Source organism: Furipterus horrens, unplaced genomic scaffold (genome assembly GCF_987537825.1).
Source record: "Furipterus horrens unplaced genomic scaffold, mFurHor1.1.pri manual_scaffold_11, whole genome shotgun sequence".
Classification (NCBI taxonomy): Eukaryota; Metazoa; Chordata; class Mammalia; order Chiroptera; family Furipteridae; genus Furipterus; species Furipterus horrens.
This window is the reverse complement of record NW_028327181.1, coordinates 86,118,139-86,134,227: the sequence shown is the minus strand read 5'-3', so window position 1 is coordinate 86,134,227 and position 16,089 is coordinate 86,118,139. Positions and strand designations below refer to the sequence as shown.

Genomic DNA, 16,089 nt, shown 5'->3' with positions numbered 1-16,089 from the left:
GATGCATATTTTGTGGACAGGCTTAGGTTCCAAAATATTCCCTAGTTAAATGCTCTCCATTAATTATTCTCACTCCCAAATTAAATGCCTATGTCAGCATGACCATTACTATCCTATCCAGGCTGCTCTGGCCTTGCTGGCCCTGAGATCCTGCTCACTTACATTTTCACTCAGAAGGGCTGGTTGTTATGTCTGATTTAAGAGAAATCCTTTGTCTTAGCTGGCCCACCTCTTCTACACAAGGCCATAGACATGGCAGAGCCCCCCTGTGCCAGAGATGGCCCCTTCTGGCAGACCAAGAAGTTACCCACTTCCGATCTAAGCACACTGGAAAGGAAAGCAAAGCTTCCAGATCATACCTCTTGAATCAAACTTTAGAAATTTTAACAGATAAAAAGCTAGGTACATATAAGTTGTGGGAAAGCTTTTTGTGTTAACAATAATACAGTGTGTATTTAGAAGACACCCACAGAGATCCTTAAAATTGGGTGAACCCTGCTCTAGAAGGCTGTTTAGAACAGAACTCTACTCTCCTGCATGGAGTCCAGAGGAAAGTGTTTTGGAGTAAATGTGGATAAGTTTTACCCAAGCTTCTCTTTGTAATTTGGAACTCTGATTCTTCACACTGGCCATTTTAGTTCTTTTCTTACATAACTACATATTTCCTAAAGCTAGAATGACTTACTAACTGGAATTTTGTTGTTTTTGATGTCATTGGTCTTCTCCTTGCAGCTAACCACAACCTGGTGATTTCATTACTAAAAATGGGGAGCTTGCTCTTCCCTCTCAGCTGAGTTCAGATTTTCAATGGGTACTGGTTGTAAACAGTAAAAGGATGAAAACTAGACACCAAGAAGGGATAAACCACAAATAATTGGTCCCAAGAGAGACAGTCTAGGTCTTTAAGCACAGGAAAGGGTCATTACAGGGAGGCATTTCCCAGCCCTGGAAGAGAAGGGTATGCTTAAAGTGTCAGCAAAAACCTTTAATGTAAAATTGCAATAAAAATTCCTCCCAGTAAAAAGTCTTTATTCATGTTGTTGAGTTTCAGTTTAAACTGTTCCTCTTCTGAGATGACCGGGACTGAGACCTCTATTAATGTAGTTGGAATAATTCTCTGAAATGCCCTTGCTAGCGTTAGATTTTTAACGAAAAGGGCCTTCCTTTGGTGATAAGAACATAGGAGAAAATAATGTACTTAAGCCAGGCACGGCAAAAAATATCAGCAAGTGCTTTTCTATTTATAAATGCAAAAAGAGAGTGACTTAGTGACTCCTTTTAAGAGGACTCATCACTCAAAATATGGCTAGATCTTTGGATTTACCCAAACAACAGTAATGCTAATTCTGCTTTCTAAATTGCAGTTATTTCAAATTACAGCCTTATGTTTCTGTCGCTGTTTTCAACCCTGCCGTTTTTCCTCATCAAATCTGACTCTCCAATCAGTTTTTCAGAGTCCCACTGGTTCCAAGGCTTTTATCACTGTCCTACCATCCTCCCACGCCTAACTGCCACAGCTGCCCCTTGTGTCCTAGACAACTGAATCTCTTGGCACCGTGTGCCTTGCTCCCACCGCTGCCTCCTCACCATCCTCCACCCACGATGTAGGAAACAGCCTCCCACTTCCATCTGCCAAATCCTCTCTCTTCTCCATTTTATCCTTGCTTCCAAAGCTCGGCTCTCCTAGGAAGCCTTCCTTAATCAAGATTAAGGACCCTTCAGACTACAATAGACATCACCTGACATTGAGGTCTAATGCATCCCAAATTTTTAGAATCAGAATTGCCTTCCAGGGATAAGAGGCAATCCCTGTATAACCAACTGAGGGTGATAGTGGTGGTAGAATATGTTTTTCCAAGAGAGATGAGTACGCAAAGACAAGAGACCATTTTCCCAAGCCACCCTTTTTAACGAGTGAAGTCTTTAATTATTCGAATTCCTTCAGATCCTCAGTTTCCTTTTCATTTGTAACCCCCTAGATGACGTCTACTGGCAAGCTGCATGTATACTTACAGCAGTCAAAAAGTTTGAGCAAATACTTCCAACAAAACATAGTATATTAATTAGATATTTTAAATGTTGAAAGAATCAACTAGAGGTAATTTGTGCAGATTTGAAATTATTTCTATATACAACTTTCCTTCTAATGGAAATGGGATAAACATGATAGTTTCATTTCTTAATCTGCAGATTTAAAAAAATTTTAGATATATTTTATTGATTATGTCTACCCTCATTTTTATGAATTTTTTTTCTTCTTGCTGTTCTGATTGAATACTTTTTCCTTCTTTGTGTTCCAAATTGTTGATTTTGTTCTTGGCTTCGTTCTCTCCACCATTGGTTTCCTGTGGATTATTCTCTATTTCACTTAGCTTAACCTTCATTTCTTCCCTTACATTTTTGCAATACTCAAGAGTTCTTTGAGCATCCCAATCACCAGTGTTTTGAACTCTGCATCTGATAGGTTGGTTATTTCTGTTTCGTTTAGTTCTTTTTCTGGGGTTTTGTTCTGTTCTTTCATTTGGGCCATATTTCTTTTTCTTTAAAAGATATTTATTTATTTATTTTGAGAGAGAGGGGAATGGAAGGAAAAAGAAAGGGAGAAAAACATCAATGTGTGGTTGCTCCTTGCTGGCCTGCAACCCAGGTATATGCCCTAACTGGGAATCAAACAGCAACCCTTTGGTTCATAGGCTGGCGCTCAGTCCACTGAGCCACACCAGCCAGGGCTGGGCCATATGTCTTTTCTTTTTTCTTTTTTTGCTACTCCTATATATTCTTTATTTTTTAAAGTATATTTTATTGATTATGTTGTTATAGTAGTCTCAATTTTTTTCCCTTTGCTCTCTTCCGCCCAGCACCCCACTTCCCTCCAGCAGTCCCATCCCCCTTAGTTCATGTCCACGGGTTGTGCATATAAGTTCCTTGGCTTCACCCTTTCCTATATTATTCTTAACTTTTCCCTATTTTGTACCAATTAATTATGCTTCTTAATCCCTGTACCATTTCCCTATTTCTCCCTCTTCCCCTTCCCAGCCGATAACCCTCCAAGTGATCCCCATACCCATGACTCTGTTCCTATTCTAGTTTGCTTAGTTGGATTTTGATTCTATTTTTTAGATTCACTTGTTGATAGTTGTGAGTTTGTTCTCACTTTAGTGTTCATAGTTTTGATTTTTTTCTTATGTAAGTCCCTTTAACATTTCATATAATAATGGCTTGGTGGTGATGAACTCTTTTAGCTTTACCTTGTCTGGGAAGCACTTTATCTGCCCTTCCATTCTAAATGGTAGCTTTGCTGCATAGAGTAGTCTTGGTTGTAGGTCCTTGCTTTTCATCACATTGAATACTTCTTGCCAGTCCCTTCTTGCCTGCAGTTTCTTTTGAGAAATCAGCTGACAGTCTTACAGGCACCTCTTTGTAAGTAACTCTCTGCTTTTCTCTTGCTGCTTTTAAGATTCTCTCTTTATCTTTCACCTTTGGCATTTTAATGATGATGTGTCTTGGTGTGGTCCTCTTTGGATCTAGCTTGTTTGGGACTCTCTATGCTTCCTGGACTTGTATGTCTATTTCCTTCGCCAAATTTGGGAAGTTTTCCTTTGTTATTTTTTCACATAAACCTTCAATTTCTTGCTCTTCCTCTTCTCCTTCTGGCACCCCTATGATTCAGATATTGTCCCAGAGGTTCCTAAGCCTCTCATTTTTTAAAATTCTTGTTTCCTCATTCTGTACTGGTTGATTTTTTTCTTCCTTATGTTCCGAATCATTGATTTGAATGCCGGTTTCCTTCCCTTCACCATTGGTTTTGTGTGGATTTTCCTTCGTTTCACTTAGCATAGCCTTCACTTCTTCCCTTATGCGTTTGCCATACTCAAGCATATCTGTCAAACCTGTGTCTTTATCACCAGTGTTTTGAATTCTGTATCTGTTAGGTTGGCTATCTCATCTGTGAGGTTGGCTATCTCCTCATCACTTAGTTCTCCCACTGGAACCTTGATCCGTTCCCTCTTTTGGGCCATAGTTCTCTGTCTCCTCATCTTGACAGGCTCCTGTGTTTGTTTGTCTCTGTGTCTTAGGTAGAGCTGTTGTTCCTGTTACGTTGTAAGGGGCGGAGCCTTAGGGATTCGTCAGTACAGGGCGACCTGTTTCACCACGTTGTGATGGTGTGTGAGGGGAAGTGGTCTGAGAGGGAACAATGCCATCCGCTCAGTACACACCCCCCTTCCAGGCACCTCTCCCACCTCCGTATGGGACTGGCACCTCTCTATCTGTTGCCCTGGCCGTCGTTCCCAGAGTGGGTGGGTCTGCATATGTTCTAGGACTGTGGGGACCCTTTAAACAAGCAGACTCTGCTGAGAGACCAGCAGTTTCTGCCTCTGCCCCAACCCCCACTGGTTTGCACAGTCAGAAGCAATGAGGCTTGATTTTCCCCGGTGCTGGGACCATGAGCTGTGCATCCTGGTGTCCCTCCTGACCTTTTAAAACATGTGACTGCACTTTCCACCAGCCTGCTGCTGCTGCCACCACCACACTGCATCCTCTCTGTCCCGGCTCCGCCCCTCCTACCTGTCTGGATGAGTATTTCTTCTTTATATTTTTGTTTGTTGGACTTCCATGCAGCTTGATTTTCCGGAACTTCTGGTTGTCTCTAGTTTTGAGGTAGTTGTATCCCTTCTTAGTTGTGGAGGGAGATGCAGCGTGTCTGTCTACGCCTCCATCTTGGCCACAAGTTCCATATTTATTTGTCTCCTGGATTTGGCAGCCTCCCTGTTTGTGTGTGTTAGGTAAATCTGCTTTGACTCCGTCTTAGAAAAGGCACCTGTAAATTGTGTGTGGTGAAGCCTTAATTGTCAGGGCAGGGCAAACTGTTTCACTGCTTTGTGGCCCTGTGTTGAGGGAGGGCTGAGGGGACAGCACAGCCGCTGCCCGGTTTCTGGTTTGCCTGGTACTCGCCCCATTTTCAGTCATTTCAGACACTTCCTATATGAGACTGACATTCTTCCAGCTGTTGCCCTGGTGGTGAATCCCAGAATGGGTAGGTTTGTGTACATTCTAAGTCTGTGCGGGCCCTTTAAACAGACTCTTCTAAAAATTTGGCAGTTTCTTCCACTGCCCCTGCCCCCACTGGTTTTCACAGCCAGAAGATAGGAGGATTTATCTTTCTGGTGCTAGTACCCTGGGCTGTGCAGTCTGGCCTGGGGCTGTGGTCGCTCACTCCCAAGGTGTCCCTCCCGACTTTTATCCATCACGTTGAGTGTGGGGCCATCTGTTCCGCCACCACTGACTCTCCGCACCACAAGGCATCTCCTCCTCTCTTTGCCCGTCTCCACAACTCTTCCCCTCCTGCCTGTCTGTATGAAATGTGGCTTCTTTAAATCCTTGGTTGTTATAGATTTCCATATAACTGATAGTTCTGGCTGTTATTTGTTTTGAGTTACAGCTATAATTCTATCTGTGGTTGCGTGAGGAGGAAAAGTGTGACTACCTATGCCTCTATGTTGATCGGAAATCTTCAGAAATTTTTAGGGACCAAGTTTCAAATGTGGTGGGGTTACTCACCCTCATTATCTATTGCATCCCATATATGAAACTGCTTTACTTTTGTTTTAAAAGTAGCTTTTATTGCAGGCTAGCCTTTCCCCATTAAGAAGTTAGGTTCAGGTCTCAATCCAAGCAAAGCAGAGGTTAATTGCATCATCTCCATCCTCAGGGGCCTGATATCCCGGGAAACTCAGGGTAAGAATAGGGTGAGCCCTGGCTGCTGTGGCTCAGTGGATTGAACATTGGCCTGAGAACCAAGTGTCACTGGTTCGATTCCCAGTTAGGGCACATGACTAGGTTGCACGCCAGGTCCCCAGTTGGGGGCACGTGAGAGGCAACCACACGTTGATGTTTCTCTCCCTCTGTTTCTCCTTTCCCCCTCTCTAAAAACAGATAAAAATAAAATAAATAAAATAAAATAAAGTAAAAAAAAAAAAAAAAAGAAGAAGAATAGGGCAAGTCCAGGACACACGTGCTATGAGAGACAGTGCAGTGTATGCGGCAGGAATCACACCCTAAGTGTGCTTTAGTTACCAGAATATTTGACACACCCACAAATTAAGCAGCAAAGCATTTTAATCTATGAATTCTAAAAATAATAGACATTTTACATCCAATGCCACCTCCTCAAAAGTCTATTGCAGATTAGACAGACTGCAAAGTAAAAAGCCAGACATTAAAATTAAAGATGCATTTGGGGGGGGGCGAGGCAGGGGCTGGGTGGAGGTGGGCAAAGGATCAGGGGGGGGAATGGGGACATATATAATATTATCAACAATAAAAATAAAAGATGCAGTTTGGGACAAGATCATCACGATGATATTTTCTTTTCCATTGCTCATAAACGTAAGGTGTCAACTTAAAAATTCCTCTAAAGGAAAGAGAAAGCTTTCTCATGCTCTATAACCTTTCTCTTTACTTTAAATCTATCTGTATTGTTTGAAGGCAAAACAGATAATCAGAAATCCAACCACTCAAGTGCAAGGGTCTGAGCTGGACCCCTGGGACTAAAGACTGGTTTGGCTCTATTTCTACCAACACCATGATGTGAGGTACTATGGTTCTTGTTTTAGCTACAAGAGGTATTAGGAATGAATGCCCACTCACATGTAATAATAGCTTATCTAGCACATAACTCTGCAGTACAATACCCACATCAAGAGTGTTTTAAAGCAAAGTGGAGAATAAAGTAGGCATTATTACAACTTAAGGTTTCCTTTGTCCTTTTCCCTCTTTTTACAATGGGAATTCTGCTCAAGAATATCCATACTGTCCTTTGGTCCACCACACTCCAAACTTGTGATTTCGGATCCTGAGCCCTTAGAGCCTCAGGCTTTAGTGATGTATCCTTCTCGAATGAGGAAATCATAGATTTTCCGGGTTTTGTTCACATCTATCTTGATGAGCGCTCTTGCTTGGGCCAGTCTCAAGCCTCCTTGCTTGTTACACTCGTTTAACAGAGCAGATTTGTATTCTAAATAGGCTCCTGGAACCAACCTCACCATCTGACAGAGCTGTAAGACATGGCAAATTTAATAAACATTAACATCTATCATTCTCATAATATAACCCAGCATGTACAGCCAAAATAAAATTTAAGAAGTGACATCAACCTCCAACTATTTACAGGAGCTGCTGGTTGACTGGACTACATTCCATTTAGTTTCTTCTTTGACGAGAATACTCACTAGAGAAAGGCACTCCAGAAGGGAAAGCCAGGATATGGTGCTGTTGGAGCCTTGAGTGCACACTGGCAGGCTCACCTGGGTTTGTCAGGGAACACAAGCATGTGTCCTGCGGAGCAGCCTGAGCAGAGGCCCAGCACATTCCAACACAGCCAGTCAGGAACGAGCCACAGGGCACAGTGGGGGTGGGGGCGCAGACACCTGGATTCCCAAGTGTGAGTCACATTATTTTTAGTATCAGCACAAAGTACGAGTCCCTGCTTTTGTGATAACTTCCTATTTTTGAGGGAGAGGAGATATGGAGGCCACTTTAGCTGCTAAAAATCTAGAAAGCTGGCTCATTCTAGTTTACTTGCCATTAACCCAGCAACGAGCAGTTTCAAATCATCATCTTGAGGGTAAGGATAAAGACTGCTTAAAACTCCAGGTCACTCAATGCTTGAATCAGAATGGCCTGTGACTTTTGTTGTTGTTGTTTTTTTTAAGCAATACTTGGATATAAAGTATACTTTCTTCTACTCCCAAACAAATCTTTACTATTCCTAATGGATATAATAAAAGACTAACACTAGTCCCTTCTCCTTGACTTTTCCCTACTTTCTGACTTGAATTAATGGTACAAAGTGGCAGATGGGGACACTGATCTTGGGAATTATAAAAGCAGCATATGAGGAACAAAAGAGGAATCCCAGTTTTAGAATGAACTTCAGAGCCACTGCATATTCTTTTGAAAATATTTGATGATGACTCTTTTGAGTCTGGATGTAAATTTTAGAAACAGCCAAAAGTAATATGAAGACAAGTCTGATGATTATAATGGAAAAGAAAAGTGACTCATGTCATTTTTAAATCAAACTTAGTATGTGACTATATATGACAATGAATTCCTTTCTTTATGCTTATGAATATGCTATGGAGACAATTCCAAAAAGCTTTTAAGTGATGGTTATACTGTTGAGAAAAAGTGTAGAACAACTCAAAGTGACTGTTCTAATAGGAAGTAAACATTTTCATATGTTATTTTAGGTTTATAAAAAATTAACTTCATTCTCATAAAGCACTTAGTACAGTATTTGGTTTACATGGTAAATATTCAATAAATGACATTTGCTATTATTTAGATTGGCACGTCATATGTTCTTCACTCAGAAGGCAAATGGTGGCGAGGGGATAAGGAAACGAGTCCTATGGGACCTGCTGAGCCAGCTCTCAGCCTTCCAGGACAGACCAGAACTGTCCGTGTGGTGAGATAAGCAGAGCAAAGCGGGTTTGATCCTGTAATGGCAAGTCAATGATTTACCAGCCTCTTTCCTCTAGCTCCCTTTCTTTTTGTTACCTCCTTCTCTTTTTCATTCAGCTTCTCCGTGCCAGGGAGGCCTGTGAGGTTCAAGGGTGGTGCACTCCGTCTACCTACAGACACAGACAGAAAAGGACACATATTTCATAGGAGTAACAGCTCCTCAAGTGTAAAATATATCAAAGTTCTATCCAGCTGTAGGAAACTTCCACCAGTCCCCTCAGGCCCCAGTTTAGCTAGCAACGTGGGCACCACCATGTTCACTTGAAAATAAAAGCGGTTATTAGGGTGTCCTTTGCTCTGCTAAAATACACATATAATCACACACATCTCAGCATCAACTATGACTTCTTAACACAGTAGTTATCAACCATTTCTTCTGAAAGCAACAGGAGATTCTAAAATCTAAAGCCCAGATCTCATCCAGTGAAAAAAGCTCATACACTACCTGCCTTGATGGCTGATGAATGGAAATAACAACTCTGCAGGAGACATTTCCTAACCCTGGCCACTCTGCCAGCAATACAAGGCAAACACCGTAATTAACCAAGTACCATTTGCCTTCAGATCAAAGGCAGACTGTTAGGCCAGCAACAGGCCCTTCTTATTTATTATGTGAGGGAATATCTTTTCCTTCCAAAGTAACTCTGTTTACCGGAAAGATCCACACAGAGAAACAATGAACTATTATATGGCTAAGTGGAGGCTGAGATGAAGTCACATAGCTGAGAAAGAACTCTAAGTACGAGGACAATGACCAGGATGGGCAGCTTGATGTGCAAAAATTTTTGGTTTGGTTTTGAATGTTTGAGATGAGTGTTCAGCTGGGGATGGACAGACTGAGTTAAGCAAAAGAAAATGTGGTATAATGTAAGTTTCACGGGCGGTGCCTTTTAGGTGGCGGAGAGAAAGGGGAGGGGCTGCTAGCAGGCTGCTCTGCTGGAAAACATGCTTCCCTATAAAATCAACAAGAGGGAAAAAGGCTTCTCCATAACAAACAGGACTCCCGTCCCCTAAAAGCTCAAGAAGGAAGACTAAAATCATTTGCTGCCTCACCACCATTACCAGAGGCCAAGTGGCAAACAAGGACTGCACTGCCTTAGGACCAACCCAGAACACGAGGAGCAAGGGGTCTCCTCAATCTGAATAGAGGGGGTGAAGAAAGCTAACACCAGCCTGGGACGCAAAGAAGAAGTGAGTGCAGGGGGTTCAGAAAACAAAAACGCCCCAATTGTGTGGTCATGTTAGTTCACTCATGTTAATCAGCCAGTATGAAGTTATTTGTATGTCTGTATTTAGACTGGTGGGGAGAGGCTGGAAGTATGAAACTTATAAAACTTGTATTTTGCTGCTTGGCTACTCCCTAAAAGACTCTCTTTTCTCCTTTAAATATTAAAAAATAGTTACTTGAAACAAAGTAATAAATGAAAAATATATATCATCCCTGAGGTGGCCTTCCTCTGGAGTCCTACCTAGATCCTGCATCTACTGAAAGATTTGAATGGGAACATCACAGGTCTGTTCCAGACTTTCAAAGAATGGTAAAACTGCAAATGGGTCATCTTTTAGACTAGTCTGTTTCTAATCAGTGGAGTGATCTGTATGTTCGGATTTGGGGAAGTGGCTAGTCTACCATATGGAGCACCAAGGATTATCAGATAGCATGTAGCTTAATCTATTTAGCTCTGTAAACTATCCTAAAAATAGGACATAATCACAGAGGTAAACCTAAGAAATAGAATCCTGTAACTCTCCAACTTAAAAAGAAATCCTTGCGTTTTCGGCAGGTGACATGCCTCTTTGTTGATATATTTTATATGTTACGAAACCTTTAATTCTTCCCCTTTGAGACAAATCTCAAAATCTGTGGTAGATACAACCACAGTAAACTACCTGCTCACAGACATTGGTAAAATAAAGAAACCACCTCTCTGGAGTTTGTTCTTCCCAGTCTTTGTACTCTAACCCTGAGGATAGCCCCTGTCTGGCCATGAAGATTCTGAAAAGTCGCTGATGTTTATAAACTGGGACAACATATAATTACTGTTACCCTGTCTAAGCACCCTGATCCCACAGAGTGGGGAGAAACTGTTGGGTCACCACAATGTCTAGAATGAAAATTTCACAATCAAGACTTGCTCTAGCTTGAAAAATAATTACCTGAATTTGAAGCCATCGAAACAGAAGGACTCAGGCCAGAATCACTACAATGAAGAAGAAGAATTTAAACTTACGTCACACCAAAGGTGGCAATTTTCTAAAGCCCATGTGGGACTGGTTGCCATTTATCAAGTCGGTTACTTGGAAGAGGCGTAATGGGACAGACTGCACATGTTGGGCCGGTTACTCCACTGGACTAACCAAGAAAAGACGCCTGTTCTCAGAGGAGACATCAGTTGGATTTGTTAACAATTCGTAGCCAGGAACACCACAAAGACCATTCATGGGGAAAGACAGGAACATGATTCTCCAGTGGGAATTATACCAATAGATATGGAGGGAGTGAAAAGACATGGGTAGAGGGAATTTACTTATTTTAAAAAATAAGATCAATGTAGCAGCACAGTAGGATTCCAGGAGGCCAGTTATGTTTCTCCAATCTATTAGTCCTCCACTGTTTCTGAGACAGACTCCGAAAATCTTCTGAATTCTTCCTAGTAGCCAATTATCATTACTCTGCCATGGGTAGGGCGCCCGTGGAAATGCCTGCAAACACATGTAAAGGCCAGGAGGCCGCTCCTGCGCCCCGGACCGATCACTCACATGTCCGCCTGCCGGCGGAGCCACTGCTGGCAGGCGCTGCTGTCCTGGATGTACTGGAGGACTTCGGAGAGCATGGTGCGTTTGAGGCGCTCCTCCTCCCGCGTCTTCTTGAGGTGATCGTAGGTCCTGGCACCTGAAGGGGTAAAGAGCCGCCACGACCGCAATGATAGTGCAGGACTATGAAGGGGTTCCTAACTGACCGGCAAACAGTTTTTCTTCTTTTGGTGTCTCTGCAAAAACTGCTTCCACAATGATTTTTCCAAGACCAAAGTAGATTTCTCCTAGTTTGAAATCCCTTTTTTGACAAGAAATTAAGATATTTTTATGCCTTTTCTACCTTTAAGAAATTTTGAGGGGAAAAAATCCAAAACAATGAAGTACAAAAAAGTAAGAGTGATTCATATTTCCACCCCCAAAAGTAGTTAACATTTAATATTGTTATATTTGCTTCCTGTCCTATTTTTCTATCTATATATTTTTCAAAGTCTCACGAGTGCTATAAGCATACACTCTTCCTTAAAAAGCAATCAGAATTATAAATAAAAACAAGTCCTCATTGACCAGTGCTGTTCCTTTCTCTTCTTTCCCAGAGGCAACCAATATCAGTAACCAAACCCTGAAATCAGAGTCTGTAAATGCCTACAGCTAAACAAAAGTTGCATGGTGTTTTACACATGTTAACAAAGGTATACAGATTCCAAAATGTCACACCAGCTGGTTTCAAACTACGTTCAGCAGAGCCCCAGAGTACCACGAAAATCTATTAAGGCTGACATGAAGAGCAAGGCGGTTCTGGGTTCTACACCTGACTTGAACCATCAGACTTCAACCAAAGTAGTTCTACTTTTACCTTATTTATAGATTAGGGCTCTACATAAAAATTTTTTTAAAACAAGATTCCCATTGTTAAAAATAAAGAACCAATGACCTGACTGGTGTGGTTCAGCTGTTGGGTGTCATCCCGCCAAGCGAAGGTTACCGGTTCAATTCCCAGTCAGGGCACATGCCTGGGTTACTGGTTCAGTCCCTGGTCCAGGTGCATAGGAGAAGCAACTGATCGATGTTTCTCTCTCACATCAATGTTTTGCTCCCTTTCTCTATCCCTCCGTTCCCCTCTAATAAGTAAAAAAAAAGAAGAAGAAAAAAAAAAGGAAAAAAAGAACACTAAGCTAAACTTACACCCATAGGGCTACTTCTGCTTCATGTGGGTCCTGGGTGATCACTTTGAACCAACAGGCAAAAGGAGGGAACGCTAAAGACCATTCCAACAACAAGAACAAAACAACAGAAACTGCCGTTTATTAAGGGTTCACTGTGTGCCTGGCACTGTACTGTATTCTCATGCATCTCTAATTCATCTTCCTACTAATTCTAAGGAACATGGGAAACCGAAACTGGACCAGAATCACAGACCTGGTAAACAGCAGAGCCGGAGCCCAAACACTGGCTGTCCAAGGCTAGGCCTCGAGCTCTTAACTACTGTAACACACTGCCTTCCCTTAGGACCTGGCTCTCCACAACTATCTCTTTAATCACTTTCATTTTTTAAAGATTTTATTTTTACTTATATTTAGAGAGAGGGGAAGGGAGAGAGATAGAGAGGCAGGGAAACCTCGAAGTGCAAGAGAAACATTGCTTGGTTGCCTGTCGTACGCCCTCAACTGGGGACCTGGCTCACAACCCATGTGCCTGACAGGGAACCGAACCGGAGACCCCTCAGTTTGCAGGGCAATGCCCAACTCACTGAGCCACATTAGTCATGGCTCTTGAATCACTTAAAACTTTAGTTTCTTCATTAAATGGAAACAGCAATACCCATTCATGGTCCAGGTGACGTGCTTTGCGTAGGGCCTGGTGCATGGCCAGCTGTTTCTATGAGACGTTAGCTGCCATTAATGTAACTAATGTCACCACCTCAAGTAACTGAGGTGCGAGCACCTAGAGCCAGTTGAAGTGTGGTTAGTGAGAACGATCAGGCCATGCACCACTACATTTTAAAAGGCTGAGGCTGAAAATTAGAATATAAAATTCTTTAATTTTTTTAGAGGCAACAGTAGAATCCCAAGTCTAAATCTTTTATTTTACCTCAGATAAATCATATAATGGTACTTATAAGGATTAAATAAATGAAGCTTTACTGGAAGGAGTAAAACCTCATTTTGAAAAAGGAAAGCTTGTTTTAAAAATCCACACCGCCCAAGAGACTTCCTTTACGTGTTAGAAAGACATCTGTCCTCTGATATAGCATGTAGTACTTACTACAAAAATTGGTAATGCCTGCTGTCCTGTATTCCTGGAGCCTCTTGATTTCCTTTCGGAGTTCAAATTCCACTGTTTATTCCAAAAAGAACCAAGGAGAAAAATGGGAAAAACAAAATCAACATCAATAAGCATTTCTGCCATTGAGTCTTTTCAGTAATTCTGCCTTATAGCAAAGACGGGACTGTTCCATTTGCGGAATCCTATTGGTTGGTAGCATCTCAGAAATTCTACCCATGAGCTGAGAAAAACCTACTCCAGCTGTGTTCCAGCTGCTGTTTCCAGCTGGAGTTGTCTCTCAGAAAACTTACAGTGAACTGGCTGAATTCATGTAGACATACTTCTTTAAACAACCGAATTTCCCTGCTCTATTTATCCTGTGGTAAAAGTTCCACCACACAACTGAATTCTTTTATGACACCTGTCTCTGGTATGACTTGATGTGACTCTTTTGCAAGGGGAGGACAGACACTCGGTGCTCAAGTTCCAGAATATTTCTTTCTCCATAGAAACAAAAGAGCATTGTGCTTCCCATAAGCCAAGGATTTCTCCTTCCTCTGAGTGCACAGATCAGGTTACACCGCCTGGGTTGTTACATAACAGTGCTCAAATCTGGGTGCTCTGAAAGAGGATGAAGGAAATGCCTGGACAGTCCACGGGGTGTAGCTCCTTGGAGTGACACATAAGCGAGGGATGGCACTAACTGGGACAGGAAGTAAAGGATCAGTCACCTAGCATAAACCATACAAACAATGGAACCAGAGAGGGTGTTCGGTGAGGGCGACCAACCTGGTTCAGAGAAATGCCTATGACGCCATGTAAGAAACATCTGCATGATGAGAACAGGATAAGAGCCTTGGCAAAGTGCCCTCCCAGAGCTAAACTGATGTCAAATGCAGAAACCTCATGATGAGGGCAGAGACTAGGCCACCTCATCCAGACCTCCTTCACATCCAGGCTTTCCTGCCTTACCCACTTCAATGTTTTATAGTGAAAAAAAGTCAAATGAGAAAAGGGTAGAGCTCTCAAGAGAAAGGGCAAGAGAATGATGGAAGCTCTGTCTCCATGAGTTATCCACCTCTGTCCCCACTTTATTTTATTTTTTTTCTGCCCCCACTTTAAAAACTAGTTTTGATACTAAAATATTTATGGACAAAATAATGTCTGGGATTTGCTTCAAAATAATCCAGCTGAGGGTGGGAAGGGAGTGGCAGAGATGACACAAGACTGGCCGCGTGCCAATAACTGCTGATGCTAGGTGACAGGTGGGGGGGTTGTTATCTGAAAATTCGTATAATAAAAAGGGGAAAAACTACTAAACTACCATTTACCCGGGAAAAAAAAGAAAGTCACTAGGCTTTTTAACCTCTTTTCTCTCAGCCTGAAAGTCCCAAATTTATTTCATGGTAATAAAGGAAAACAAAGACAAAAATATTCATGTATTTATTTATAGAACTTCCCAAAAAACACACCATTATCTCTCCTATTTATATAAACACACACACACACACATACACACACACACACACACACTTGCTCAAGGCTGAAAACCACCTACGTGCATGGCTTTCAATGAACTTGTCGTGTTCCACTGGTCCCACAATCCTTGCAAATCGCCTCATTGTTTCATAAAGGTCCTGGACCTCCTTGGGATACCGCCGCTCCATTACTAGGGAGAAAGTAAAACATAACCATGTCAGGGAGAATATAAGGATCCCTAAGTTTTCTGCATTTCTTTTACGAGAAGTGAAATGGAAGGACATTATCCCTAACCTCACATGACTAACTTCCCCATGACAGGAAGCAAACAGGGACGCTAAGAATGCAAAACACTAATCATAATAACAGAATCACAGTGACCAAGGGTGTTGTTATCACTGGAGATAATCTCTACTACTGGGCACCCCGGTGACCTCCACACCTCCCTCACTATCTCTTAATCTGGCCAGGGGCAGGAATTGCTGGCAACTACAAGCAGATCACATACTCTCAGGAACAATGTTGGGCAAACTTGCTGGTATTAACTTCTCCTGGAAAATAATGGGCCTGCAGACATAATAATCCCTCCAGAAGAGATCAGCGTGGAGAAGTGTGGGATCTCTCGCCTGCCTCACCAAAAGCGTTTCTCCCACCTACACATACTCAAGTGAGGCAGATAGTATTTCCTCACTGAACTTACCACAACCTAATTCACTATTAATGAAGTTATATTTTGATAACTACCATGCAAGTAAATGGTCACACAGGCAGGGTTATGGGGCAGCAACTTTGAGGATTCCCACTGACCAAATTTCTAATAAACAGAGGTACAGGCAAAAGAGACGGGAAGTAAAACCCACCAACCATAACTGGTAGGGTAGCGCAGCCAGGAACTCTCAAACTGTTACTCAGTCATTTCAATCAGATAATCAGTGGTAAGCAGGTTAGTTCTGTCTACCTCTGATAGTTATTTTAATTAAGTCTTCTTTTCAGATGAGTCTCTTCTCTTGTGGAAACATTCTCTCTCTCTCTCTTTTTTTTCTTGCAGGAAACATTCTTAACCAC

General features: G+C 42.1%; 1 protein-coding gene across 1 annotated transcript in view; it reads right to left on the bottom strand.

Annotated features, from left to right (window-relative positions):
* Nucleotides 1–6,099: 6,099 nt before the first annotated feature.
* TADA2A (transcriptional adaptor 2A) overlaps nucleotides 6,100–16,089 on the bottom strand; it is a 44,645-nt gene continuing 34,655 nt past the window's right edge. The window contains exons 10-15 of the mRNA XM_090291798.1: nucleotides 15,104–15,214; nucleotides 13,546–13,617; nucleotides 11,287–11,419; nucleotides 10,684–10,727; nucleotides 8,563–8,636; nucleotides 6,100–7,055 (exon numbers count right to left, since the gene is read on the bottom strand). Coding sequence (XP_090147924.1) covers nucleotides 6,870–7,055; nucleotides 8,563–8,636; nucleotides 10,684–10,727; nucleotides 11,287–11,419; nucleotides 13,546–13,617; nucleotides 15,104–15,214 — 620 coding nt within the window. The 3' untranslated portion in view covers nucleotides 6,100–6,869. The remainder of the gene's footprint in view (nucleotides 7,056–8,562; nucleotides 8,637–10,683; nucleotides 10,728–11,286; nucleotides 11,420–13,545; nucleotides 13,618–15,103; nucleotides 15,215–16,089) is intronic.